The sequence below is a fragment of the Uloborus diversus genome, chromosome 1 (assembly GCF_026930045.1).
Source record: "Uloborus diversus isolate 005 chromosome 1, Udiv.v.3.1, whole genome shotgun sequence".
NCBI classification, from domain to species: Eukaryota; Metazoa; Arthropoda; class Arachnida; order Araneae; family Uloboridae; genus Uloborus; species Uloborus diversus.
This window is the reverse complement of record NC_072731.1, coordinates 16634724-16658598: the sequence shown is the minus strand read 5'-3', so window position 1 is coordinate 16658598 and position 23875 is coordinate 16634724. Positions and strand designations below refer to the sequence as shown.

Below are 23875 nucleotides of genomic sequence, written 5' to 3'. Positions count from 1 at the left end.
AAGTTTGAAATTCAGCAGCAAAAACTCTTGTCAGTCATAAGAAAAGAAAAATCTATTTTAGAAGGTGGTAAAGTTTATGGGGATCTTTTGCTAAATGTCCGCAATTATTTAATTTCAGTAAAACCAATTGCAGTGGAGCCACATCGCGTGTTTTCATGAAGTCCATTATTTTTTGCGCAAAAATCTTTTTCCATGCCATACGTATTGAATTTCTTTAAAATACTACACTCTTGCGAACCGAACGATATAGTCGCTAATTGAGATGTGAATTTGTTGTACCTTACGGTGTACGGAATTCGAGATAAAGACTAATTCATGTAACAAAAGCAGTCCTTTCGAAAAAACACAACCTTTTCTTTTAAACATAAAAATTCAACTTTTTGAAGAATTAAGTCAATCCCGCTTGATTGATTCCTTAGAATCCCGAAATTCCGCGGAACTGAGATTTCGGGATTCTAATGGCGCGGTATTGGAAACCCTAATTGAAATCAAGACTGATTAATTGGAAACCATTGACTGTGTGTAGATAAATTTAGTGGGACTGAAAAAAAAAGAAAAAAGAAAAAACTGTGTCGCATACCGAATCTTCTATTAAGTCTGTACATTTCTTGACCTCATTTTCTTCACCTGAAACGAAGATTAAAATTCACTTCATGTATTTTGCCTTGATGCCAATTAGAAAACTAAGTTTTAAAAACATTTCATACAAAACACATGCTTTTTTTTTTCACAAAACTTAAGAGTGCTAACACTTTTTTTTTTCTTTATGAAATACTTGAATTCTTATAGTTGAAATTCTTACCAGAATGCGGGTAATTCTCTCCAAATAGGCCAAATCAGAGTATAAAAAAATATTTTATCAACTTTGTTAAAAACACATGATTTATTTTTTATGACTTAAGCCAGGCGTTGAAGACGGCTAGTTTTCCATATAAAAAACTGAGTACTTTGTATGTATGAATGTACGTATATCATTGCTACTCCTGGTGATCGACGAAAAAACTTAGCGTCGAACCACGTATCAATGGATTCGTAATTTTCTTAGATACATGTTTAGTTATGTGGCATAACTGTGCGACTTTAATTAGCGAAGATACATATTAAAAACGATTAAAAAACTAACATTTCTCGTTCCTTTTCTTCTCTTGAAATACTTTTCCGAATAATTTTCCCTGTCATTCTGGCAGGGCACTAAGCGGAACTGACTCGCAGACTGGTTTTTCTTTCTCAAGGCCACGCAAGTTATTCTGCACGTTCGTAAATTCTTTCTTTTTTTTTCTGTACAAAACAGAAGATCTGCGCCGAGGGAAAAAAAAGGTTGATTAATTAATGTATTGACGCAGGCAATGTGTTTTTTGATGCGATAATTTTTTCATCTTTTCCTTTGCAGGAATGTAATTTACGTTCCGAAAATATCGTTTAAATTTCTTTCGCTTTGCGAAGACAAAGGAAGTAAAGCGCCGAAGGACCTAGTACTTCGAAAGAGACCAGTTGTACACCAACTGGACGGAGGCGGGTGGTTCGAGCCTCCGTAGGCGGCGAGACCTTGACTGGATCCGGAAGGGGCTAATTTAAATTATAAAAACTACCAAAAAAACTCCTAAACATAGCTTTATACCAAGTGTCTAAAATGTATTTTAAAAACAATGATAAACTAATGAAATACAGGCTTGGGACATTAATTTGTCCTATTAGGAGAGAATCATCCATGCGAAAAGTTTAAATTGTTTTAACAGCATTAAACGAAATCTTACTGTCTAAAACTAAACGAGCTTTCTTTCCCGACTAACACCTATTTTCTACTATTATGTCAATGCTGCGAGGCGTTAAAGATAATTCTGACATTACTACTGCTGATTCTTTTACAAATTGACTTCCTAAATCCAAATATGATTCCCGTTTTTTCCCCATCACTCATTTTCCTCATCCTTTTCACCTGCAGACCCGACCCTCTTTGTTTTTCACTTTTTGCTATTTTTACGGCAATAATTTTGTTTTGGAGGAGGAGGAGAGCATTTCTTTAACGTTTTATTCCTTCTGAAAGTCTACAGAGCTGTAAGGTTAAACTATACCGGGGGTTCCGTTTTAACCTGCAAGACCTTTATTTTCGCAACCGTTAGTTCTAGATGTATACTTCCATCTGCGAAAATGTTCAAAATCAGATGCAGAGTTAAGACATTGAAAGTTTGAAGTAAAAATAAAAATAAGTCAAAAAATACAAAATCTAACTTTTTATACGGGCCCCATGTTCCTTAACCTATATTCAGGGAAATAATCTCCATTAAAAAACAATTCCAACACAAAAAGTTTTAAATTAGTACGACCAATATTCACCGAGGTATGAAACGTAGCGTTTTGTGACTAATACCACTTTTCACTCGCCGTCAATAACTCCTTTTGGGGGAAAATATAGCAGTAAACATGTGTTTAAAATAATAGGTGTGCATAGATTGTGGTTTTTCAAATTGTTCGAGGTTTTGTCGTGTGTTTTTGCTTATCACGACATAACATTTGTATTTATTTTTGAATAGCAATCAAAAATATATATACCATGTTTTTCTTTGATGACCTGCCATTCTTCTGAAAGGGCGATACGTTCTAATCTCTTCCGTATGGTCCCTTAAAAGTTTGAAGTAGAATATCTTGAATTTTGGTCGCACAAATGTCAAATTTCTTGTGTCAGTAATGTTTTTCAATCTAAATTATTTCTTTAAATGTTAGTTAGGGGACCTAAGACCCGTATAAAAAGTTAAATTTTGTATTTTTTGGCTCATTTTTATTTTTGCTTCAAACGTTCGATATCTTAATTCTGCATCTGATTTTAAACATTTTTGCAACTGGAAGCATACCTCTAGAACTAACGGTTGCGAAAATAAAGGTCTTGCAGGTTGAAACGGAACACTCTGTATACAGTAGAACTTCGGTAACTCGACACGCGGATAACTCGACTAACCTGGTAACTCAACATTTATTTTTCTTATGGTTCGCTCAATGCTAATATCATTTGGCGAAAACCTCTCTGTATTGATACACAATATCAGAAACCCCTATAAATTGACATCCAATAGCTATTCTAGTCCAATTTTCGCTACCAACATTCTTTCATTCATATTGACCGCTTCTTAGAATTTTACGCTGGTCCAGTGAATCATTTTCTGGAATGCACTTTCAGAGAATTCCATCCTTTATCCAGGGTAGTCAGCCACCGCACTCTGTTCTGTTAGAGCAGTTTCAAAAGGCTATAGGAAAGGGTAGGACAATTGCACCCATGGTACCAGTGGCGCAACGAAGGGGATGTTTTGGGGGTTAACCCCCCCAGACCCTTTGTGTTTAACATAAATGCCAATTCTAATACAGTAGTTTATGCATATGAAAGGGCTGATTTGATTAAAAAACCATTTTCAGAAGATATTTTTGATCAAAAAATCTACTTCAGAAGGTATTTTTCGTCAAAAAAAAAAAAAAAAAAAAACAACCCAGAAGGTATTTTTCACTAAAAAAAAAAAACCCTACAGAAGGTATTTCCGGCTGCGCTAGTGCATGGTACATTTCTCATTATCATGGTTCATGTAAGTCCTCTAGAGAAAGAAGGCACCATGACATGCACATGCTGCTCACATATTTCGAGCAGGACATTTTATCTTTAACAGATCTGACTGACCAGAAGCTTTTTCACCTATTTTAAAAAATTATGGATTTATTCCTCACGAGGTATTCAAATAATATTACTGATTTTACTGTGTACTTTAAAAAAAAAAAGAAAATGGAAAGAAAATTTATTTACCGAAATTTTCATAATGTGAAAGTTATCATTAGTAAGTAGATGATACAGAAGTTTTCTAGGATTTAAAACAATGGAAGCAGAATACGTTGACATCTGCTATAATCGATATGTTTTCATGTTCCCTTGGGGTGTCGAGTTATCGAGGTTCCACTGCATATTCGTTTTCTTTTTTTTTCTTTCTTTCTCTTCCTTTTTTGCAGCGCAGTGTAATTTTTTCAAAAAGAATATTCGTTTTAATTTTAGATGAATCTGTTTTTCGGTTTAATTTTGGATTAAGACAAATACAATTATTACCCATATTATATACATACATATTATTAAGGGTGTTCCGTTTTAACCTGCAAAAACCTCTATTTTCGCAACTGTTGGTCCTAGATGCATTTTTCCACTTGCAAAAATTTCACAATCAGATGCAGAGTTAAGATATTGGAAGTTTGAAGCGAAAATAAAAATGAGTTTAACTTTTTATACAAGCCCCAGGTCCCCTAACTTATATGTAGGGAAATAATCTCCATTGAAAAATATTGCCAACACATAGAACTTGACATTTGTGCGACCAAAATTCAAGGAGATATTCGAATTCAAAGTTTTAAGGGACCATACAGAAGATGAGCTTAGAACTTATAGCCCTTTCAGAGGAATGACAGATTGTCGAAGTATTAAAAAAAAGTGTTTTTATTTTTCATTGCTATTCAAAAATAAATGCAAATGGTATGCCATGATACGCAAAAACAAACTACAAAACCGTGAACACTTTGGAAAATCACACTTTAACCACACATATTATTTGATACCCTTGTTAACCGCTATATTCCCCCCCCCCCAAAAAAAAAGGTTTAAGGTTTTATTGACGGCGAGTACAAAATGGTGTAAGTCACAAAACGCTGCGTTCCACATATCGGCGAATATTGGTCGTACTAATGTCAAACTTCTTGTATTGGCTTTATTTTTCAATGGAGATTATTTCTCTAAGCATAAGTTAGGGGACCTAGGCCCGTATAAAAAGTTACATTGTGTATTTTTTGACTCATTTTTATTTTTGCTTCAAACTTTCAACATCTTTACCCTGCATCTGATTTTGAACATTTCTGCAACTGGAAGTATGCATCTAGGACTAACGGTTGCGAAAATAGAGGTCTTGCAGGTTAAAACGGAACACCCTGTATAAATGCAATAGTTTACATTATAAATCATTGTCAATGAACTCTTTATGGTAGAATCCATGTCAATTAAGCCAGGTCACTACCTCTAGGACTACCTTCTAGGAGGTTTTTGAATGCAACATATCTTAAACTCATGAAAAAGTAAGATCAGGGTTTTGGTCTTGTCTAAAAAAGAATCCTGGACTGAGATACAGGCCGCCAAAGATGGTGTTCCGAGCATTATTTCTCACTTGCTATTTTTGATAAATCTTTAAGGTTCTTTACTTCAGAAGAGGAAGGGCACTTTTTATTGTGTTTTTTTTATTTAAAAGATTTTTTCTGTTTAAAAAGGTATGCATCATTTTGAAATATGTGTTTCAGTTTTTTTCTCAGTCTTCTGAAAGAAATTTAAATAATTTTCTTTTTAAAATAATTTTTAAAATGCCAATTTCAAAAATTTTCATTTTTTTTTACTGTTGATTAGTACGACTGAGCATTACATTCCCTGATAATTAGAGCACCCACTTTTTCGTTTATCAGGTTTTAGATACATTTGGAAAAATGAGTTTTTTGGAAGTTTTTATGTAAAGGTGAACAAAAATTCAAAATTTTATTTAATAGCGAGTGAGCAAAACACATTTTTAATTTAGTTATATAACCCTATTTTCATTTCTATTTGCCGCTTAATTGAGAAAATTAATTTTTTAGGAATACAAAGAACGCAGTCTCTAGCCGATTTGTTGGAACGTAACGGTTTTTCGCAAGCAATCTTTAAGCGTAGTGCCAAAAGATTCGTTTAGCTCAATGTCATCTTGTCTTCACTAAAATAGGATAATCTTGGATAAGGTGGTGACTCAAAATGATAATTCCACTATGTAACTAAGTTAAAGTGTTTTCTGGCCACTTGCTGCGAAGTAAAATTTTGAATTTTAGTTCTACCCCTTTACGTATAGAGTTCCTGTAAAACCCTCAATTTTTAAAAAAACCTCTGAAACCGATTAAACGAAAACGTGGAAGTCCTCCTTTTCAGGGAATGCAGCGCTCAGTGGCACTACTCAAAGGTAAAAAATAATTTGTTTTGAAACGGATATTTTATTTATTTTTTCAAAATACTGGGAAAAAAACTTAAACACATATTTCAGAATGTTGCATATCGTTCTAAACTTTTTGTATAAAATAAACCACAACAACATACATTGTATCGTTCCTGTGATAAAGAATTTTAAAGGTTTTGTTGAAAATCGCAAGTGAGAAATGATGCCCGAGTGGTGGATATTGATGAATGATCTTTGGTGGCCTGTATGTCGGCCCAGGAATTTGCTACGTTCAAAAAAATTAAAACGCCCTGGCCGAATTGACATAGATTCTGCCTTATAAAATTTAGGACGCATGAAATACTTGCACGACACTTAAATGAAGTTCCTATTGGATCCTACGAATCAATGGTTTAATAAAGATATTGATTTTAACATTGCGTAAAGAGTGCTTACCACATTCGCAGAATTTTCTTCTGACACATTGCCACAATGGTGTTTCGCTTAAGGTTGGATTCATGTCGAAAATATTTTGTCCGTCTGCAAAGATAAAAGGAAACATGTTTTAAAACAGCAAAACGCTCAAAAAGTGATTCCCAGAACCAAATGAGATAGCTGAGAACTCCAATAATCCGAACTCCGATTATACCAATCGCTTTCAGAATTCTAAACAGAAAAAAATTGAGACGAAAACGTATTGGTGTTCGCAAAATAATGATTCCGTCTGAGTGCTTTTTTTTTTCACGAAGCTAGGCAAACAGCTTACTTTGATCGAGACATTCCCAAAGCAATGACTTTCTTTTAGAGAGTACGGTATTGTCCGTTTTTCAAGAAAAGGCACTTCGCCACGCCTCCTCGAACGCAGAGTTCCATTTTACGCAGGGGTGATCGGTACGCAATCCACGCGGAGACAACCAGACAGCTTTAATTTGGGCGTTCATTTTAATGTGCAAAAAGTGTTGGTTTCTTTTACATCACTTGCTTCACTTGTCTGTTGTTATTTTAGTTATTCTTACATTTTTAAAACTGCTGCTTTTACAACAAAATGCTATGATCCGAATATACCATCTGCCGAAAACAGCGAAATAGAATCATCGGATACCACGTGACGAGGCAGGAGTCAAGTGTCTTCTTGTGAAAAACGGACAATATGCACATGGCTCATTATGAAAGTAACGCGTATGATTTTATTGTTTCGCAACGATCGATGGCAGCACGGTAAAACAGGGTGGAAATGTGGGGGGGGGGGATTTGTTCTTTGAACGCAGCTGGTCGTCAGGTTGCCGTGAGGAGTGTGAACGGAAAGACGTGCCTCTGCGTGGCGTGTGTGTTCGACTGTTGTAACACCGCGCGCGATGGAGCGTTCGCTTGAGGTACGATACGCCATAAAGTTTTGCATGAGGGTTGGGAGGAGGTCGCCGACGAATCCCGTTCTGGACGCCCAACAACGGCCGGAACAGACGAGAACGTGGATCGTGTGCGCGAAGTTTTGTGCTCCGACCGTCGATCGAGCATCCAGCAGCCCTTGCTGACACCCTACACATGTCCCAATTCACGCTACAGGAAATAGTGTAGTGATCAAGGATCTGCAAATGCACAAAGTCTGCCCGAAGATTGCGCCGAAAGTGTTGACGGAAAATCGACTTCCTGACCCGGATGAACACCCCGTTGATCCCCCAACCGCAACCCCTTTTCAGTACCGACTTGGCTCTATGCGACTTTTTTTTCTGTTTCCCATACTCAAGAGAGTGCTGAAAGGAAAATATTGGGATACCGTGGAAAACATCCAAATCCATCTTCCAACGTTTCAGAGAGACATTCCTGTCGAAGAGTTCCAGGGTACCTTTGAGGCGTGGAAAACACGTCTCCGCAAGGATGTTGATGCAGGAGGACGGTATTTTCAAGAATATTAAACATTTGTACAAGTCAGTGGCGGCAAATAGGGGGGTCAAGAGGGGGCGGTCGCACCCCCAAATTTTTTTGAGAGGAATGATAAAAAAACGAGCAAATTCAATTTACGTAAATTGCAAACCAATGATCATGAAAAAAGAATGTTGCTGGTTCTTCGTAATGGTTGAAGAAACTCGACATACGTATTTTTAGACATGAGCAAGTAGGCCTTTTCAGAACAGAAAAGACTGACGAAGAATCATAGTTAATTTTAACTAAAGACGGAAACCTCATATAGGCTAAATATTTCATTCTTGTGTGCTCTGTGTAACAACCCTTGTGAGAGGCCCGGGCAGTGGAGTGGCTGCATGATTTTTACTAAATTCCTTGATATTTTACATTCATTTTTACGCTCACCTTTTAAGTGTGTCTATTAAATGAGTGTTCATCACTTTCTTCTGCTAGAAACACATTTCAACTGCTCAACTCTTTTAATAGATACGTCTTAAAAATTCATACTATTTAAGAAAAAAATATCTCATATCAACAAATATCTTTTCTGTGGGCTCTTTAACAGTGCAATCTCAGGGTGACACAAGAGGGCTTTCAAGTGGCAACACAAGATGGTGTTTTAAACCATAAAAACCCTTCTCGATAATTCCCAAGCATTGGTTTTGGAAAACTGCTCTTTCAATAATGAAGAAGCTAATGTCCTTTAACATGTCTTCCTCTTCATATGAATTTTTACTCGTTTTGTTTGTATTGCGGAGAGTTTTTGAACAATGCTTTACTCTATCAAAACATCTTCAATCAGCTAACCTTAATTTTTGGACTGTTCAAGCTTCAGTTTAAGCTACAATTGAAACTATCAATAAATTTCACATGGATGTATATTTCAACCAAGCGTGAATCTTTTTAAAAAAATTCTTGCTCCAGAGAATTTTAAAAAGGTGCAAAGAATATTCAAATGAATTTAGAAGAGGTGACCAAAATGCACATGATGATGTAAAGTCAAACCTTGATTTAACATATTGTATAAAAGAATAGATTCAGTTTCTAATGAAATTAACACAAGATTTGATGATAAATATTTTCCTGTATTGTTGGCTCTTTATTATCTGGATTGGATGCTGAAAACGAAAATAAATTGATTCAATTATGAGTAAAATTTATAGCATGAGGCAAGAAAAAATTGTTTAGAGACTAGCCAAGAATAGAAAATTCAATAATGAAAAATGAAGATTATCACATTTTTTAAAGTTACCTGGGTGATTTTGAAGAGCAAGATGTGAAAGGTGTGTTTTCATACGTAACTTTGTTACTTCAATTATTTTTCAACTATTTCACTCAGTTCAGCTAATAGAGAAAATCGTTTTCGTGTTTCAGGAGGTTAGAGAATTGTTTTCGAAGCACAATGGGGGGGGGGGAACTTAGCTGAAGAAAGAGCATGACATTGGGCATTGCTGGATTAGTAATAAGATTTCCTCTTCTTCCGTATTTTAAAAATCAAGCATCAAAACTTCATCAAAAGGTGAAAACTGTAGCATCAAAACACTTGGTGTGATAACATATTCTAAAACGAACTACAAATTTTGTCATAAAAATTTAAATTGTTTTAGAACACTTATTTTTATTAACTCTAAACTCATACTATGATTACTTACTTGCTGTTAGCCAATATGTGTTTTGGTTCCATACTGTGGTAATTCATATATAAGAAACTCGATCCCCCAAATGAAATGCTGAAATGCCGCCCCTGGTACAAGTACGATCAATAAATCGATTTTTCTCAGAAAAAAATGCGCATTGCTTTATAATGAACCGTGTACATACTTTACTAATGCACGCAACAAGTGTTTAATGGTTCCCGAGTCAAAAGTTTTTCCTTTTTCTTGTATTTTTTTTCCGCAAGAAAAGGAAAAAGAAAAAAAAGGGAGTGGGGAGGGGGGCACCGGTCTGCAAAAATGATTCACAGGTTTTTAACGGTTCGTGAACACGCAAGAGAGAGAGATAGAAAAAAAAGAGAAAAAAGTTACAGGTCCGCAATTTTTTTTTTTTGAAAAGTTTTTTCTGATCCGTTAGTTAAAAAGGGTTGAGAAATGCCGGTTTAGAGTTCGGTACTTACATACTGTACAGAACTTGTAAGTACGCTTAACATGTAAAAGCCTTGCTTTTTCAAAACATTGCCATTTTTAACATTCATAAAAGTTATTGATGAAGGAAGAAAGCTTTTTTGGAGAAAATAAAATTATCTGAATCTTTGATTATCTGAATGAGTCCGGTCCTTATTGATTTGGTAAATTGAAGTTCTGTTGCATTCCCATTTTTAGCAAAGCTTTTTTCTTAAGAATCATTTTTTTTAAAGCCGGACACTTTTGATAGTTGATGTCTTCAATTTTCTTTAAAATTTTGAGTATGTGTTAGTGGTACTATGATAAAAAAAAAAAAAAGAAAAAAAAAAGCAGTTTCTTTTTTTAAAAAACGGATTTTTGTTTCACCTCGATAGGGGTCAAAGTTTAAGGCCCTGAAAAAAAAACAAGAAGTTCCGTCTGGAACTATACTAGCCTACTTTCCCGTATACCCATACTACTTTCTAGTACCTGATCAATATTCTCAAAAGTAGCTAAAATCGCAAATTGCTTCAAACATAATTTTTTATTACTTTAAGCTAATTTATAGGAATAAAATATTCCTCATTCATCTATAAAAAAAACGAACAAATAAAATAGCAGCATCTTTTAAACAAAGCAGCTAATACACTTTTTTCGATTAAAAAAAAATTCTTTAACAGCTTTCAAAACGCAAAAATAATAATTAAAATTAATGAGCTTATTAAAATAAATACATCATATCAAAAGAAAAAAAAATCGTTTTTTTCCCCTGTTGCCAAAAATAATTTTTAAAATGAATTAAAGCACTTACCAAAATAAATAAAGACAATAAAATGTCAACTTAAATACTTTTATCGTCAAAAAAAAAAAAAAAAACTGTACTTTGAATTCCGAAACTTTGAATTCAAATTATGTTTTTCGCAATCACGAGTTGCGACAATACTCTACTGGTTAGAGTTATTGTTTCTAGAAATGGCTCCCCCGCCCAAGCATGTCCCTCTCCTGGGTGCTTACGTGTTTATAGTTGTGTGCGTGTGTGTGTAGGCTTACGTGTGTGCACGTAGGCGTGTGTATGTGTGTAAAGGCGTGCGCGCATAGGCGACTGTGTATGAGCATGCGTGTGTAGGACATGGACGTCACCGCCCAGCAAAAGTGGATTCTGGGGGACAGTGCTCAGGACCAGCCGCGCCGCCGCCGGTGGTGCTGCAGGCCTGGTCCAAGCTGAAAAAGGAACCGGAACATCAAGGACTGTCAAGTGAGAACAATAAGCAATCGTGATTGCTCAAAAAAATCGTCTGCGCATATCTTTATGTAGAAACATAAATGACTTCGAGTTTATTCGCCGAAAACTGAACACCTAAATTAAAACTTTAGCGTGAAAATAAAAACAAATCATATCAACAATAATTATTTCACAGTTAGCACCATAGCTGCGGAGTCGGAGTCAATCTCATTTTGAGGTAAAGGAGTCGGAGACGAATATCCAACAATCGGAGCCAGTCATTTGTCCTCCGTGTATAAATTTTTGCCAAAGCTAAGAAGTCAGAGTCAAAGTCGGGGAGCCGGAGTCCGATTAATTGTCGGGCACAGGAGTCGGATTCGGAGTCAGGTGCCCCTAAATTCTTGGAGTCGGAGTCTGGAGTTGGCGTCAAGAGCTATTTCCAACAAAATTTGTTTGAAATAAATCCGCCTTCAAATACGGAATCAACACTGACTTTCAGTTTCCTCGTAGACGCTAATGTTAAGGGATTTGAACTGTTCAAAATTGAACGGAAAATTGTTCAGATCAAAAAGATATTTTATATACAAGTTTTTCATCAAAAGCTTTTTCCTACAAAGTTTGTTTGAAGTAAATACGCCTCACAGTTCGGAATTGCCTTGAATTTCCCCGTAGATGCTAATGTTAAGTTTTTTTGAACTGTTCAAAATTGAACAAAAAATTGTTCAAATCAAAAAATGAATTATGGGAATGAGGTGTCGTCGCCGCGATCTTTCGAACAAAAAAAAAGTTTATTCGAATCGGACTATTCGTTCAAAAGTTATTGGGGGGGGGGGGGAGACAGACAGACCGACAGACATTTTTCCCATCTCAATACCCTACTTTCCAATCTTTAATTTTTCAATATTTATCTAATTATTTTATTTATTTTTGACTTTTTTTTTTGTTTTTCCGGATATTTTTAAGATGCATTAAGCCTTCTTTCATGCTTTTTTCTTCTTTTTCTGACTTTTACTGGGAAATTAGGCTAAAAAGAGCTAAGTATATGATTGCTTTACTTCAAAAGCTATGAGAGAACCAAGCCAATTCTTTTGAATGTGGATACTATTTGATACTAAGTACATGCTAGCATAAATATTTTGGTGGCTACCTCATGGTTTTGAGGGCAAAGGTCAATTGAAACTGCTACATTTTTTTTACTTTTTTTGCCTTGCTTGAACCCGGATATCTGCTAAAGCCGTGAGTAACCCTCGGAAATAAGTATATGATTTACTCACCACAGTATAGTACTAAGAAAAGTATAAAATAGCTTTTATTTCTCTTGGCTTTAGTAGTTAAACGGTCACAAAGTCGATGGTTTTTTAAAAATGGCCAAGTTTTGAGGTCAATAACTTCGTGCGCGACGGGTCGACAACTTTGAGACACAGCTGTAGTTAAGGTTCGAGTGGGGTAGTTTAAGGTCCAGGTAAAAAACCCATGGCAACTTATCAACTTTTTTAATGACGCGGTCTCAAAGTTGATAATTTGAAACAAAAAGATTCAAAGTTTTAGGTCAATTATTCTAAAACGCCTGTCAATAACTTTGAGCAAGATCTGTAATTATGCTCCGCGTATTGTAGTTTTAGACTAATGTCAGAAAACTATGAGATCTAATCATCTTACTTCATTAAACGGTCTCAAAAATGATGATTTCAGTGTAAAAGAGCATTTTTCCACTAGTTTATATGCATGCTACTCAAAATCTTATAAGCTCAAACTTACATAAATACCCGAACGAATCAACGGCCAAATTTACTTCATGCTCCCAAAATTTCATGCTTTCAGTGTAATAAAATTCTCTACAACCTTTATCACAACGTGGCAATTCGTCTCACAAAGCTGATTCATCATTTTGAGCAATATTTTTCGGAGATCCTAGATCCTCAGGATTTGGATCTTGGAAGCTAAAAGTTTTCAACAGGTTAGTTTCAAAGACATCTCTACGACTCTATAAAAATTCATCTCATTCGGAGATGACAGAGTGGGGGAATTTGAAAAATCAGGTCAGTTGACGTGGAATTACTGTGATGTAAACGTTATGCACATTTCACCCGCATCTTTTGATATTGTCTGACAAATCTGTGTGTGTGCGTGTGTGTGTTTGACGTTATATTTATATTTTTACTTTTGAACCTTAATCAATAAATTATTCTAGTATTTATGTAAGTTTGAGCTCAAAAGATTTTGAGTAGCACTCATATAAACTTGTGAAAAAACGCTCTTTTATACTGAAATCATCATTTTTGAGACCGTTTAATTAAGTAAGATAATTAGATATCATGGTTTTTTTTACATGATTCTAAAACTACCCCACGTAGAGTATAATTACAGTTCTTGCTCAAAGTTATTGACTTAGACGTTTTAGAGTAATTGACCTAAAACATTGATTCTTTTTGTTTCAAATTATCAACTTTGAGACCGCGTGGTTAAAAAAATTAATTAGTTACCATGGGTTTCTAACCTGGACATAAAACTCGACAACTCGGACTATATCTACAACTGTGTCCCAAAGTTGTTGACCCGTCGCGCACGAAGTTGTTGACCTCTACTTGCCTACTGAACTTGGCCATTTTAAAAAAATTATCGACTTTGAGACCGTTCAACTATTTAAGCCAAGAGAAACCAATGCTACTTTATGTGTTTCTTATTACTATACTGTGGTGAGTAGTTAATCATATACTTATTTTCGAGGGTTATTCACGCATTAGCAGATATCCAGGTCCAAACAGGGCTTAAAAAGTAAAAAAAAATGTAGCAGTTTCAATTGACCTTTGCCCTCAAAGCCATGGGTGAGCAACCAAAATATTTATGCTACTATGTACGTAGTATCAAGTAGTATCTACATTTAAAAGAATTGGCTTGGTTCACTCATTGCTTTTGAAGCAAAGCAATCATGTTACCGAAATGTTACCGAACAAATTATCATTTCGTGGACGAGCGCAAATTACCATTACGTGGTGGACGAGAAAATTATCATAACGTGGAACATGGGCGAGCAAATAAACATAGCAAATTGGCGAGAAATTCACCATCCATTATTTGTAAACATACAAAATAACCAAACGATCTCTTCATTTTCTATTACGGGCAAAGCCGTGCGGGTACCGCTAGTTACTAAATAAAAATTTAAACACATCTTCATGACATTTTGAAGTATTTATGTTAGGGGCAGTATTGACATTTTTCCATGAAATTTAAAATTAAAAAAGTCATTAAATTTAAATTTTGATTTTTTAAATTGTGTACTTAAATGTCTGGCCTTTAAATAAAAATTAACAACTGTCAACTAATAATGAAATGAATTTGAATTTTTTATATTTGCATTGGCAAAAGTTAACGAACTGACAAAATCGCCCATACATCTATTTGAACACGCCACATTTTAAGAAAAAAATTTTATTAGGAAAAAAAAAAAAGGATTTTACATCCATTATACTATGACGCGTGGTTTTCCAGCTGTGTGAAAGACTTACAGTGGCTCCCAAAAGTGTTCGTACACCTACGATTTTCAATGAAATAGGCCCATATCCATTGGTTGAATTAATATTTCGGAATAGGTATTTAATTATAAGACCAATGATCCATTTTTAACAAAACTACATAAAAAACTTTAAAAAAAATTAAATCTTAATTTTTTAAAAATCAAAAATCAAAAAGTGGCGGAAATTTTATCTCACAAAAGTCTTCGTACACTTTAAAAAATGTCTATACATTATTGAATAATCTAACTTTTTACTACGTTTTTATTTATTAGAATACTATCATGCAGTATCAACAATACCTATTAACCATCTGGGAATAGATTTAATTCTTTTTTTCTTTCTTTTTTTGAGTAATTTCTCAGTAAGTGTTCAACCACACTTCGAGTCTTGCTGTTTCTTGATTTGAACAATTTTCCGTTCAATTTTGAACAGTTCAAATCCCTTAACATTCGCGCCTTCGGGGAAACTGAAAGTCAATGTAGATTCCGTACTTGAAGGCGGATTTACTTCAAACAAATTTTGTTGGAAATAGCTCTTGACGCGAAACTCCAGACTCCGAGAATTTAGGGGCACCTGACTCCGAATCTGACTCCTGTGCCCGACAATTAGTTGGACTCCGACTCCCCGACTTCGACTCTGACTTCGTAACTTTGGCAAAAATTTATACACGGAGGACAAATGACTGACTCCGATTCTTGGATATTCGTCTCCGACTCCTTTATCTCAAAATGAGATTCACTCCGACTCCGCAGCTATGAAATGATTATTTTTGATATGACTTGTTTTTATTTTCACGCTAAAGTTTTAATTTAGGTATTCAATTTTCGGCGAATAAACTCGAAGTCATTTATGTTTCTACATAAAAATATGCGCAGACGATTTTTTTTTTTTGACAATGAAAAGTATTTCTTTAAGTTGACATTTTATTGTTTTATTTATTTTGGTAAGTGCATTAATTCATTAAAAAAATTTTTTTTTAGCAACATTGGAAAAAGAATCGATTTCTTTATATGATGTATTTATTTTAATGAGCTTATTAATTTTAAATTATTATTTTGTCGTTTTGAAAGCTGGTAAGGAATTTTTTTTTAATGGAAAAAAGTGTATTAGCTGCTTTGTTTAATGTATAAGCTTCCAAGTTTGTGCTTGTTTTTAAGGGGTGCGTTTTGGATCCTGAAATTAATAACGGCTTTTATTATTGATTGAAAGGCAACATGTAATACTAAGGTTGGGATTGTTCTAAAATTGCAAACTAATTGCTTCAAAATAGAAATGATTTGTGTATGAAAAATCATTGGTGCAAATATTGTGTGGCCGTTTCGGTTCTTAAGACGTGACTGGTTGAGTACTCTTTTTAGCTTCCATCGTAAGGCATTTAATCTCCAGATGGCTACTAAATGCCATACATTCAGGTCTAACTCAATCAGACAGTTAATATCAAGTTCATTAACTAATGCAGCTAAATTTAAAAAACGCATTGGATTTATGTTTCAAACTTACGCACATAACACTGAACTGAGTTTATAAAACTTATCTAGTCATTAAACACAATATGTTTAAAATGAATTTATTTTAGTTCATGTATACACATTAAAAAATTACGTAACAATGCTTGAAACTATCATTCTTCTACAACCAGGTAAACCCTAAAAAAATAAGAAAAAGCCTTTTTTTTTCTTTTTTTACAAACATACGCTTAATTACGAGAACACAAGCAATACGTTATACATGTATTTGTAGGCTGTAGGGGAATGTGGGGCAAAGTGAAATGGTGAAATAATTACTTTTATTGCCAACAATCTCGTAATATATAGTAGCACATGTACTCTATTCCAGTCAGGAAAAAGATACATCTGGAGCTTAAAATTAATGATAGTAATGGCAATTTTTTAAAAAGAACACTCATATTGTAATATTTTGATGTAAGTCAAAAATTATTTTTGTAGGAATAAAATGAAAAAAATATTGTTACTAACATTTTAAATATTAATTGAGACCTTCAAATATTTAATGCGGTATTTTTTACTTTTTTCAGTTAATTTTAAGCTTACTTGTATTTCTAATATTGGCAAGGTGAATGGGATAAAGTGAAATAGTTTATTTCGTTTACTCACTCTCAATTACACTGTTCGGCAAAAAAAAAAAAAAAAAAAGAAAAAAAGAAAACCTTCAAAAAGTTTCTGACATTTCGTCGGCTGATTCTTATGTAAAATGACCCCCTGAATCCGAATATGACCTCCGTTTTCTCCCTATACGTACCAATTTTTTTTTTAAGGCCCCCCAAGTTTTTTTCAATTTTCCTTAGTTTTAGAGTTTTTTTTTTTTTTTTTGGAGGTGAAAGGAGCTTTATAGTAACTGCTAACATAGTTTTGGTGAGCAAGTGAGGTTCAAAGTTCAAGATCATGGACACCCATCGCAAAAAAGAGGAACTTGGGTGTATACCCCCCCCCCCCCAAATATTAGAAAAATCACGAAAAAACGATCTTTTTATTTTGTTTTTTTAAAAAAGATGTTTGTAAAAAACATTTCGATGTAGAATGAGAGTATAAAACTCCCTTCTATGGCTCCTATGTCCAAAAAAGTTTTCGCGATGTAAAAAAAATTAAAAAAAAAAAAAACTGTCTTATGAATGTCGCACGTTGCATACGAGTTGAATCGCAGGTCTTCATTCAAATAGATATTCTTCTGGCTGATATAAAATGACTCTTTGTTTCCAAATACGACCAACTTTCCTCCCACCACGGCCCCTTTTTAGAACCTCCCCCCTCCCCTGATTCAGAGCCATTTATTGTTTTAAATTTGGAGGGGAAAATGAGCATTACAATAACCGTAAACATTATTCTGAATGACTAGAGATGTGCAAAGTTCTAAATCTTGTGCATATATAGCAAAAATAAAAAATAAAAATAAATAAAAACTTGCCTCCCCCTAACCAAATAAAAAGTGGGGCGGGAGTTCTACAAAAATCGGTACATGTAGGAGGAAAACGGAGATCATATTTGGATTCAGGGGGTAAATTTGCAGAAGAATCAGGCAAAATAGCCTCAGAAGCATTTGAGAGTAATTTTTGCTGCACACTGTGTTTGGAGGGGTGCCACCCCTGTTTTCCTTTTTGCTATATATGCATAAGATTTTGAGCTTTGCACATCTCTAGTCATTCAGAATTATGTTTACGGTTATTGTAATGCTCTTTTCCCCCTCCAAATAAAAAAATGGCGGGGGAAAGGAGGGGGTAGGTTCTAAAAAGGGGGCGTGATAGGGAGATAGATGGTTGTATTTGGAAACAAGGGGTCATAGGGGTCATTTTACATAGAAATCAGCCAGAGGAATGCCTTTTTGAATGAAGACCTGCGATTCAACTCGTATGCAACATGCGACATTCACATGATAATTTTTTTTTTTACTTCGCGAAAATTTTTTTGGATATAGGAGTCATAGAAGCGAGTTTTATACTCTCATTATGCTCCAAAATTTTTTTTACAAACATCTTTTTTAAAAAATTAGAATAAAAAAAATCGTTTTTCGTGATTTTTCTTTTATTTTGAGAGGTTATACCCCCCCCCCAAGTCCCCCTTTTTGCCATCGGTGTCCATGATCTTGAACTTTGAACCTCTCTTGCCCACCAAAACAATGTTAGCAGTTAATATAAAGCTCCTTTCACCTAAAAAAAAAAAAAAAAAAAGAAGGTAGGTAGGGGGAAAACGGAGGTCATATTCAGATTCAGGGGATCATTCTATATAAGAATCAGCCGATGAAATGTCAGAAGCATTTTGAAGGTTTTTTTTTTTTTTTTGCCGCGCAGTGTTATTTACAAAATCACTTACGGATTCATTTATTAATTTATTTACATTCCTTCATTCATTAATTCACTTATTTATTCATGCCTTCACCCATTTTCTTATTCATTCACTATTTTATACGGTCATTTATTTTTCTTCATGTATTAAGTATTTTATTTAAGTACTCGTTCATTGTTTCATTATCTTTTTATTATTCATTCTACCCTTCTTTTACTCATTCATTTGAGCAAATACATTTTTATACGTGAATAGAACATTTTTCATTCAGAAAAATATTTTATTTTTCACTCTTTCTATAAAAAAATAAATAAAAGGGAAAAATTTCCACTTTTTTTTAACTATGTCCTTTCTTTGTAAAGTGTAATTTTCAAAAGAAATTTCCAATTTGTTCAATTAAAAAAAAACCTTAGCCAGCTTAGCAATTTCACTTTACCCCACATTCCCCTACTATTTTTTCTATAATAATAATAATTTTTCCGAAGAAAGCTCCTATATACTTGTCTTCCTCCTTTCCTCTTTACATCATCAAAGATAGCTAAAATGTTTTAGACGCATCAGTTTTTACTATTTTACGGAGACCAATCCCCCTCCCTTCCAACCAGAGTTTCCTTCCTCTAACATCACCAAAGATAGCTTTGAACTATACTTAAAAAAAAAAAAAAATTCAAAATATTGTGGTTAATAATACCCTTATTCCTCAAGTTACCTTACAAAAATGTTTTTAACACTTTAGCTTCAAAATATTTTCAGCTGTAATGAACGCCGGAACATAGAACCCAAAGTTCCTTAAAAATGCCCTACATGTATAGTTTTAAAACTGCATTCTTACATTTTTTCCTAGAGGTATCCTTCCCCCCTGTCCATACTTTCCCCCATCTTTACATAACCAAAGACAGCTTAAACATATTTTAGACTAGATAAATCTCCGAAGGAGATCTCCCTACGCCCTTTCCAGAACTGTAAAAATGGCTTAAACTTGCGTTACTAATATTGAATTCTACATTTTTCTCAGAAAAAGGTCTGATATTTCATGTTTCCTGAGTCTGTGGTCACCCTTAATCTATCTCTCAATGTGATAGAACATAAACCCACTAAATAACAATTGAAATAGTTTTTAAATTGCAACAGACATCACGTTTAGTTATCCAATAACTTTTATTAAGTCTTTCATAGAACTTTTCATGGTTCAAAAAAAAAAAAATGTTTTTGCGTTTACGTTATCAGGTTGTACCTGTTTTACAAAGAACTGAAGTTTGTTTTTTTTCCTTCAAGGAAATTAAGGGTGAAATTTTTTATTCACGTGTTTTTTATCACACGGCAAATTAAAAAGTGGGGTTAGGAAAAAAACTATTAAGCATTTTTTTCTGAACTAGAGGTTCTAACTATTTTTGTGTCATGACCCCCATTTTTAAGAACACGAGACCCGATACTGTATTGTACGTACTCAAAACACACATTTATATAAGGCACCCTGTTTGCTCTAATTGCTTTAATGATTTCAAAAACATTTGACTAAGATACTTAATAAGATTTTTAGCTAATGTTTTGAACTCAGATTATTCATTCGAACAATAATTTGCTTGGCATTTCTGCAAAACATCGATCATGAAACTCAAATTTCATGATTTTTTTAACTGCAACAGATAATAAAATTAATTATCCATAAATAAGATGCTAAATGGTACGCAATATTTTATCCTCAAAATTAAAGAAAAAATGAATTGATATGAAATATTAGACAATATATTTTGTCAAACATCATTACTTAGAAGAATCTTGATCTCTGGACCTAGGTTCGAATCTCATTCATACTATTGTGGTAGATTTTGATCATATTCAAGTTTAACCTTATCTAAGCCGCAGAACCTCCAGCGATTCATTCTTTTTCGGTTTGTTAAACCAAAAAGTTGTGCACAAGATGATCGATCTTATGGGATGTTTACAAGCAAAAATACTAACGCATAAAAAAATTGCTAACCAGAAAAATAAAATTGCCTGAACTATTTGTAAAAGCAAAAAGTTGATGACATAACTTATAAAAAGCATTTAGATGAAAGGGATGCTTTTTTTTTAAGATTGAAATTAAACAGCGTAAAAAATGCCCTTCGACCTTCATTAGAAATGTTTTTGGGTCATAACCTGTAGTTTAGATGCCCTTGTTTAAACCTCTAATTCCGATGTTCTTAAAAAATTCTAAATCTAAAGATAAGGACAAGAGCCCGAAATCAATCGTCAAGTTTCAAAATTAGAATCGTAACATGTTAGTCTTAACGTAACCACACAGTTTTAAAACACAGGATTTCATTTTATTTCAAAACTTAAGCGGTATGGTAAATTATTAGTTCATTTAAAACAAAGGTATGAAGCTTAGTAAATGTACAAATACAAAAATTATCTGTAAAAAACATGAATATAAGTAAGTGGTGTACCTTTTGAGCATTCAAAAGCATGACGAAAATGATTGCGGCCGATCCAGATTGTTTACAAACATGGCGTAGCAAAGAAAGCAGTGATTTCACAAGCACTCTTAAATCTGCGCGCGATGTGTTCTCAAGTGTATTCCCAAACTTCGGCTGAATAAAGATTCCCAGTAAAACACATTCGGTGCACTTTTGGAACGTTTTCTTTATAACGGAACGGATTAATAAAACATTTCAGCTTCATTTCTTTGTACATAACACATTCGAAATACATTTTAGCACATATTCAGGCAACTGGAACACTTAAAGAGTTTCACATGTGTACCGATAATTTGCCAGTGTATTATTATTTTTTGTGTTTTGTTATTTTATTCATTTTTAATAAAGTTACATGGAAAATTGTTTGCCTAGTAAGAATATTGTTTTTTTTTTTTGCAAAAAGTAGTTTCTTGATCTATATGCAAATTATATTATCATACAACAACTTGCATTATCAAAGTTAGGCTGTATTTTAACATACAAGGAGGGGATGGCATCAGTATTTAAGTATGAGAAATTTATAATCACTTTTTGCGGAAAATTGCAATTAAAACTTCCTGAAAAGTTGAAAAATTCATTTTTTCAGTTTTTCCGGAGTGGAAATTATTCCCTTTAGAAAAAAAAGGTTTTTTTCCGTTTTTTTCGGAAATTTTCCGGCTTTTTTCCGACTGTTTTCATCTCTAACCCTGACATAATTTATGTTTTCTAATTATGCCCAACTTCGTAAAATTGTGGAATTTTGAAAATTTCTTACAATTTTCGATTGGGTGTCAGCTAATTCCAGTCATGTTTCATTTACGAGTGTATAGTCAAGAAGACCAGCGACAGTGAACAAAAGATCGATATTGAAATGCAGACGCCACTGTTCTTCAAGTCTTTAAAACACATCTTTGAAATATATTGCATAGCACGGCATGATTTAGCACAACACAATATTATTTAAAATTATTATTGAAATAAATGCCAAAAAACGGCAACTCGACACAACTTACCTGCTTTTAAGACGTGGAGCAGGAAAACGACTGCAACAAGCACAAAACTTTTCATTGTTAACTTGTAGCGATTTTATTGCGTGATGGCTTAGGAAGATATTGATTGATTCCTATGACTTAAAAGGTTAAAAATCTCTTCTACAGTCAATCTTGGAATGGCTGAGCGTCAGTATGCCAGCAAGATTTTGAAACCATTTACCGTTTATACAGCTTCCAGGGTGCGTGTGTATAAATTATACAGTTTTAAGAACAAAACCACGATCCATGTTATTGAAAACAATATTTCATCAAAACGTGAGAAACAGCTTTTGATTCCTGAAATATCATTTAAAAAAACAGCCTCAAGCTGAAAACACATGTTTTCTGCCGTAACATGTCATCTGTTTTTCGCTTCTAGGATCTAATTCATTTGAGTATAAATTCTCTGGAATAGTGTTAGAATTATTCTCAGACTAGCAGTAAACACACGGCCATGCCCGCTAAGAATTTAAAGGAAGTGCGTTGATTAAAAACAATCCACGCCCCCTCTCCCTTCTGATGTGAAATGATCAGTTTTCTTCAACTAAATGCTTACACACCTTTTCAAAAACCTAAAGTCTATTTGGAATTTAAAACTCTTCGTCGAACACAGAAAAATATTAGCAGTAGCTTTAAAACTCAAAATAATCGTTAACTGTACAGTTCTTTGCTTAACGTGCCAAGCAACCACGCTACCGTAACCCTGCCCTTTAGCGAGTGAAGCGGTCTTTTTTCTGAAATTTAAAATGTTTCACAAACTAAACAATATTATAATAAAAACGTTATAAAGAACTATCACAATTGAATAATACGACAAATGAAATTATTTTTACTTAGATAAGTAACTCTCTTCAACTATAAGAAAAAAAAAAAAAAAAAAAAAAAACGCTGTAGAAATAAGGAAAACAAAACCCAAAATAAAAATCCTAAAAAACCAAATTAAGTACTTGAATATCGAAAAAAAAAACCGCATTCAAAAATCAGTTGGCTGACCCAACAGATCCACAATAGCGTAGCTATCAACACTGTCGGCCAAAGCCCTCTCGAGTTAACTTACTCAGCCATCTATTAGGAATTCATAGAACTAAAATTACCCGCCATCTATTAGGAATTCATAGAACTAAACTTACCCGCCATCTATTAGGAATTCATAGAATTAAACATTTAATTTGCAATTACAAATATTTCGGAAGCGCGGTCGGATGGGATAAAAAAAAAGTATCCTGTGTCGGTCTCCTGGCTCTAAGCCACCTCCCCACCAATTTTCAGCCAAATCGGTTCAGCCTTTCTTTAGTGTAACTAACACGGACATTTAACAGTAAAACTTCGGTAAGTCGAACTTCGATGAGTCGAAAATTTCGATTAGCCGAAGTGAATATTTATTCCCGCCTAACTGAATGGAGAACTAATATTATTTATTTTCGCTAAAACAAATTTGGTTGAGTCGAATTATTCGATAAGTCGAACTTTATTTCTTGACTTTTGTCAAAGTTTCCTTGTTAACGTAAAATCTTTCCTTTTTTTTTCTTCTTCCGAAAATGTATGATAAAAAAAAAGAAAAAAAAAAAGAAAGAAATCGGCGCCATTGCGTTGCATCAAAAATGCATCAGTAAATCTCTTGTCAATCTTGATCAAAGTGGATCAATAAATCTCTGAATTCAATTATTAGCAAATAATTTGGCAAGGGTTTTTTTTTTTCGAATAATGGTTTACTTTATTTCCTTCCATAGAAAAGAAAAACCTGCTCATGGGGGAAACCAAGGCTTTGGTTAAGGACAGCCCGAAAATGGGACTTAAAAAGTGACAGAAAGGGTTGCGTATGTTTGGGATTATATAATTATTCCACTTTTAGTGAAAATGGGAGAGGGAGGGTTATGGACAATTTTGAGATTTTGCGGTATTCTA

At 34.0% G+C, this 23875-nt stretch overlaps 1 protein-coding gene across 1 annotated transcript in view; it reads right to left on the bottom strand.

Annotated features, from left to right (window-relative positions):
* Positions 1-22152, bottom strand: part of LOC129228241 (uncharacterized) — a 62716-nt gene extending 40564 nt beyond the window's left edge. Inside the window, exons 1-3 of the mRNA XM_054862912.1 lie at positions 21953-22152; positions 6417-6500; positions 581-627 (exon numbers count right to left, since the gene is read on the bottom strand). Coding sequence (XP_054718887.1) covers positions 581-627; positions 6417-6500; positions 21953-22007 — 186 coding nt within the window. The 5' untranslated portion in view covers positions 22008-22152. The remainder of the gene's footprint in view (positions 1-580; positions 628-6416; positions 6501-21952) is intronic.
* Positions 22153-23875: the final 1723 nt, after the last annotated feature.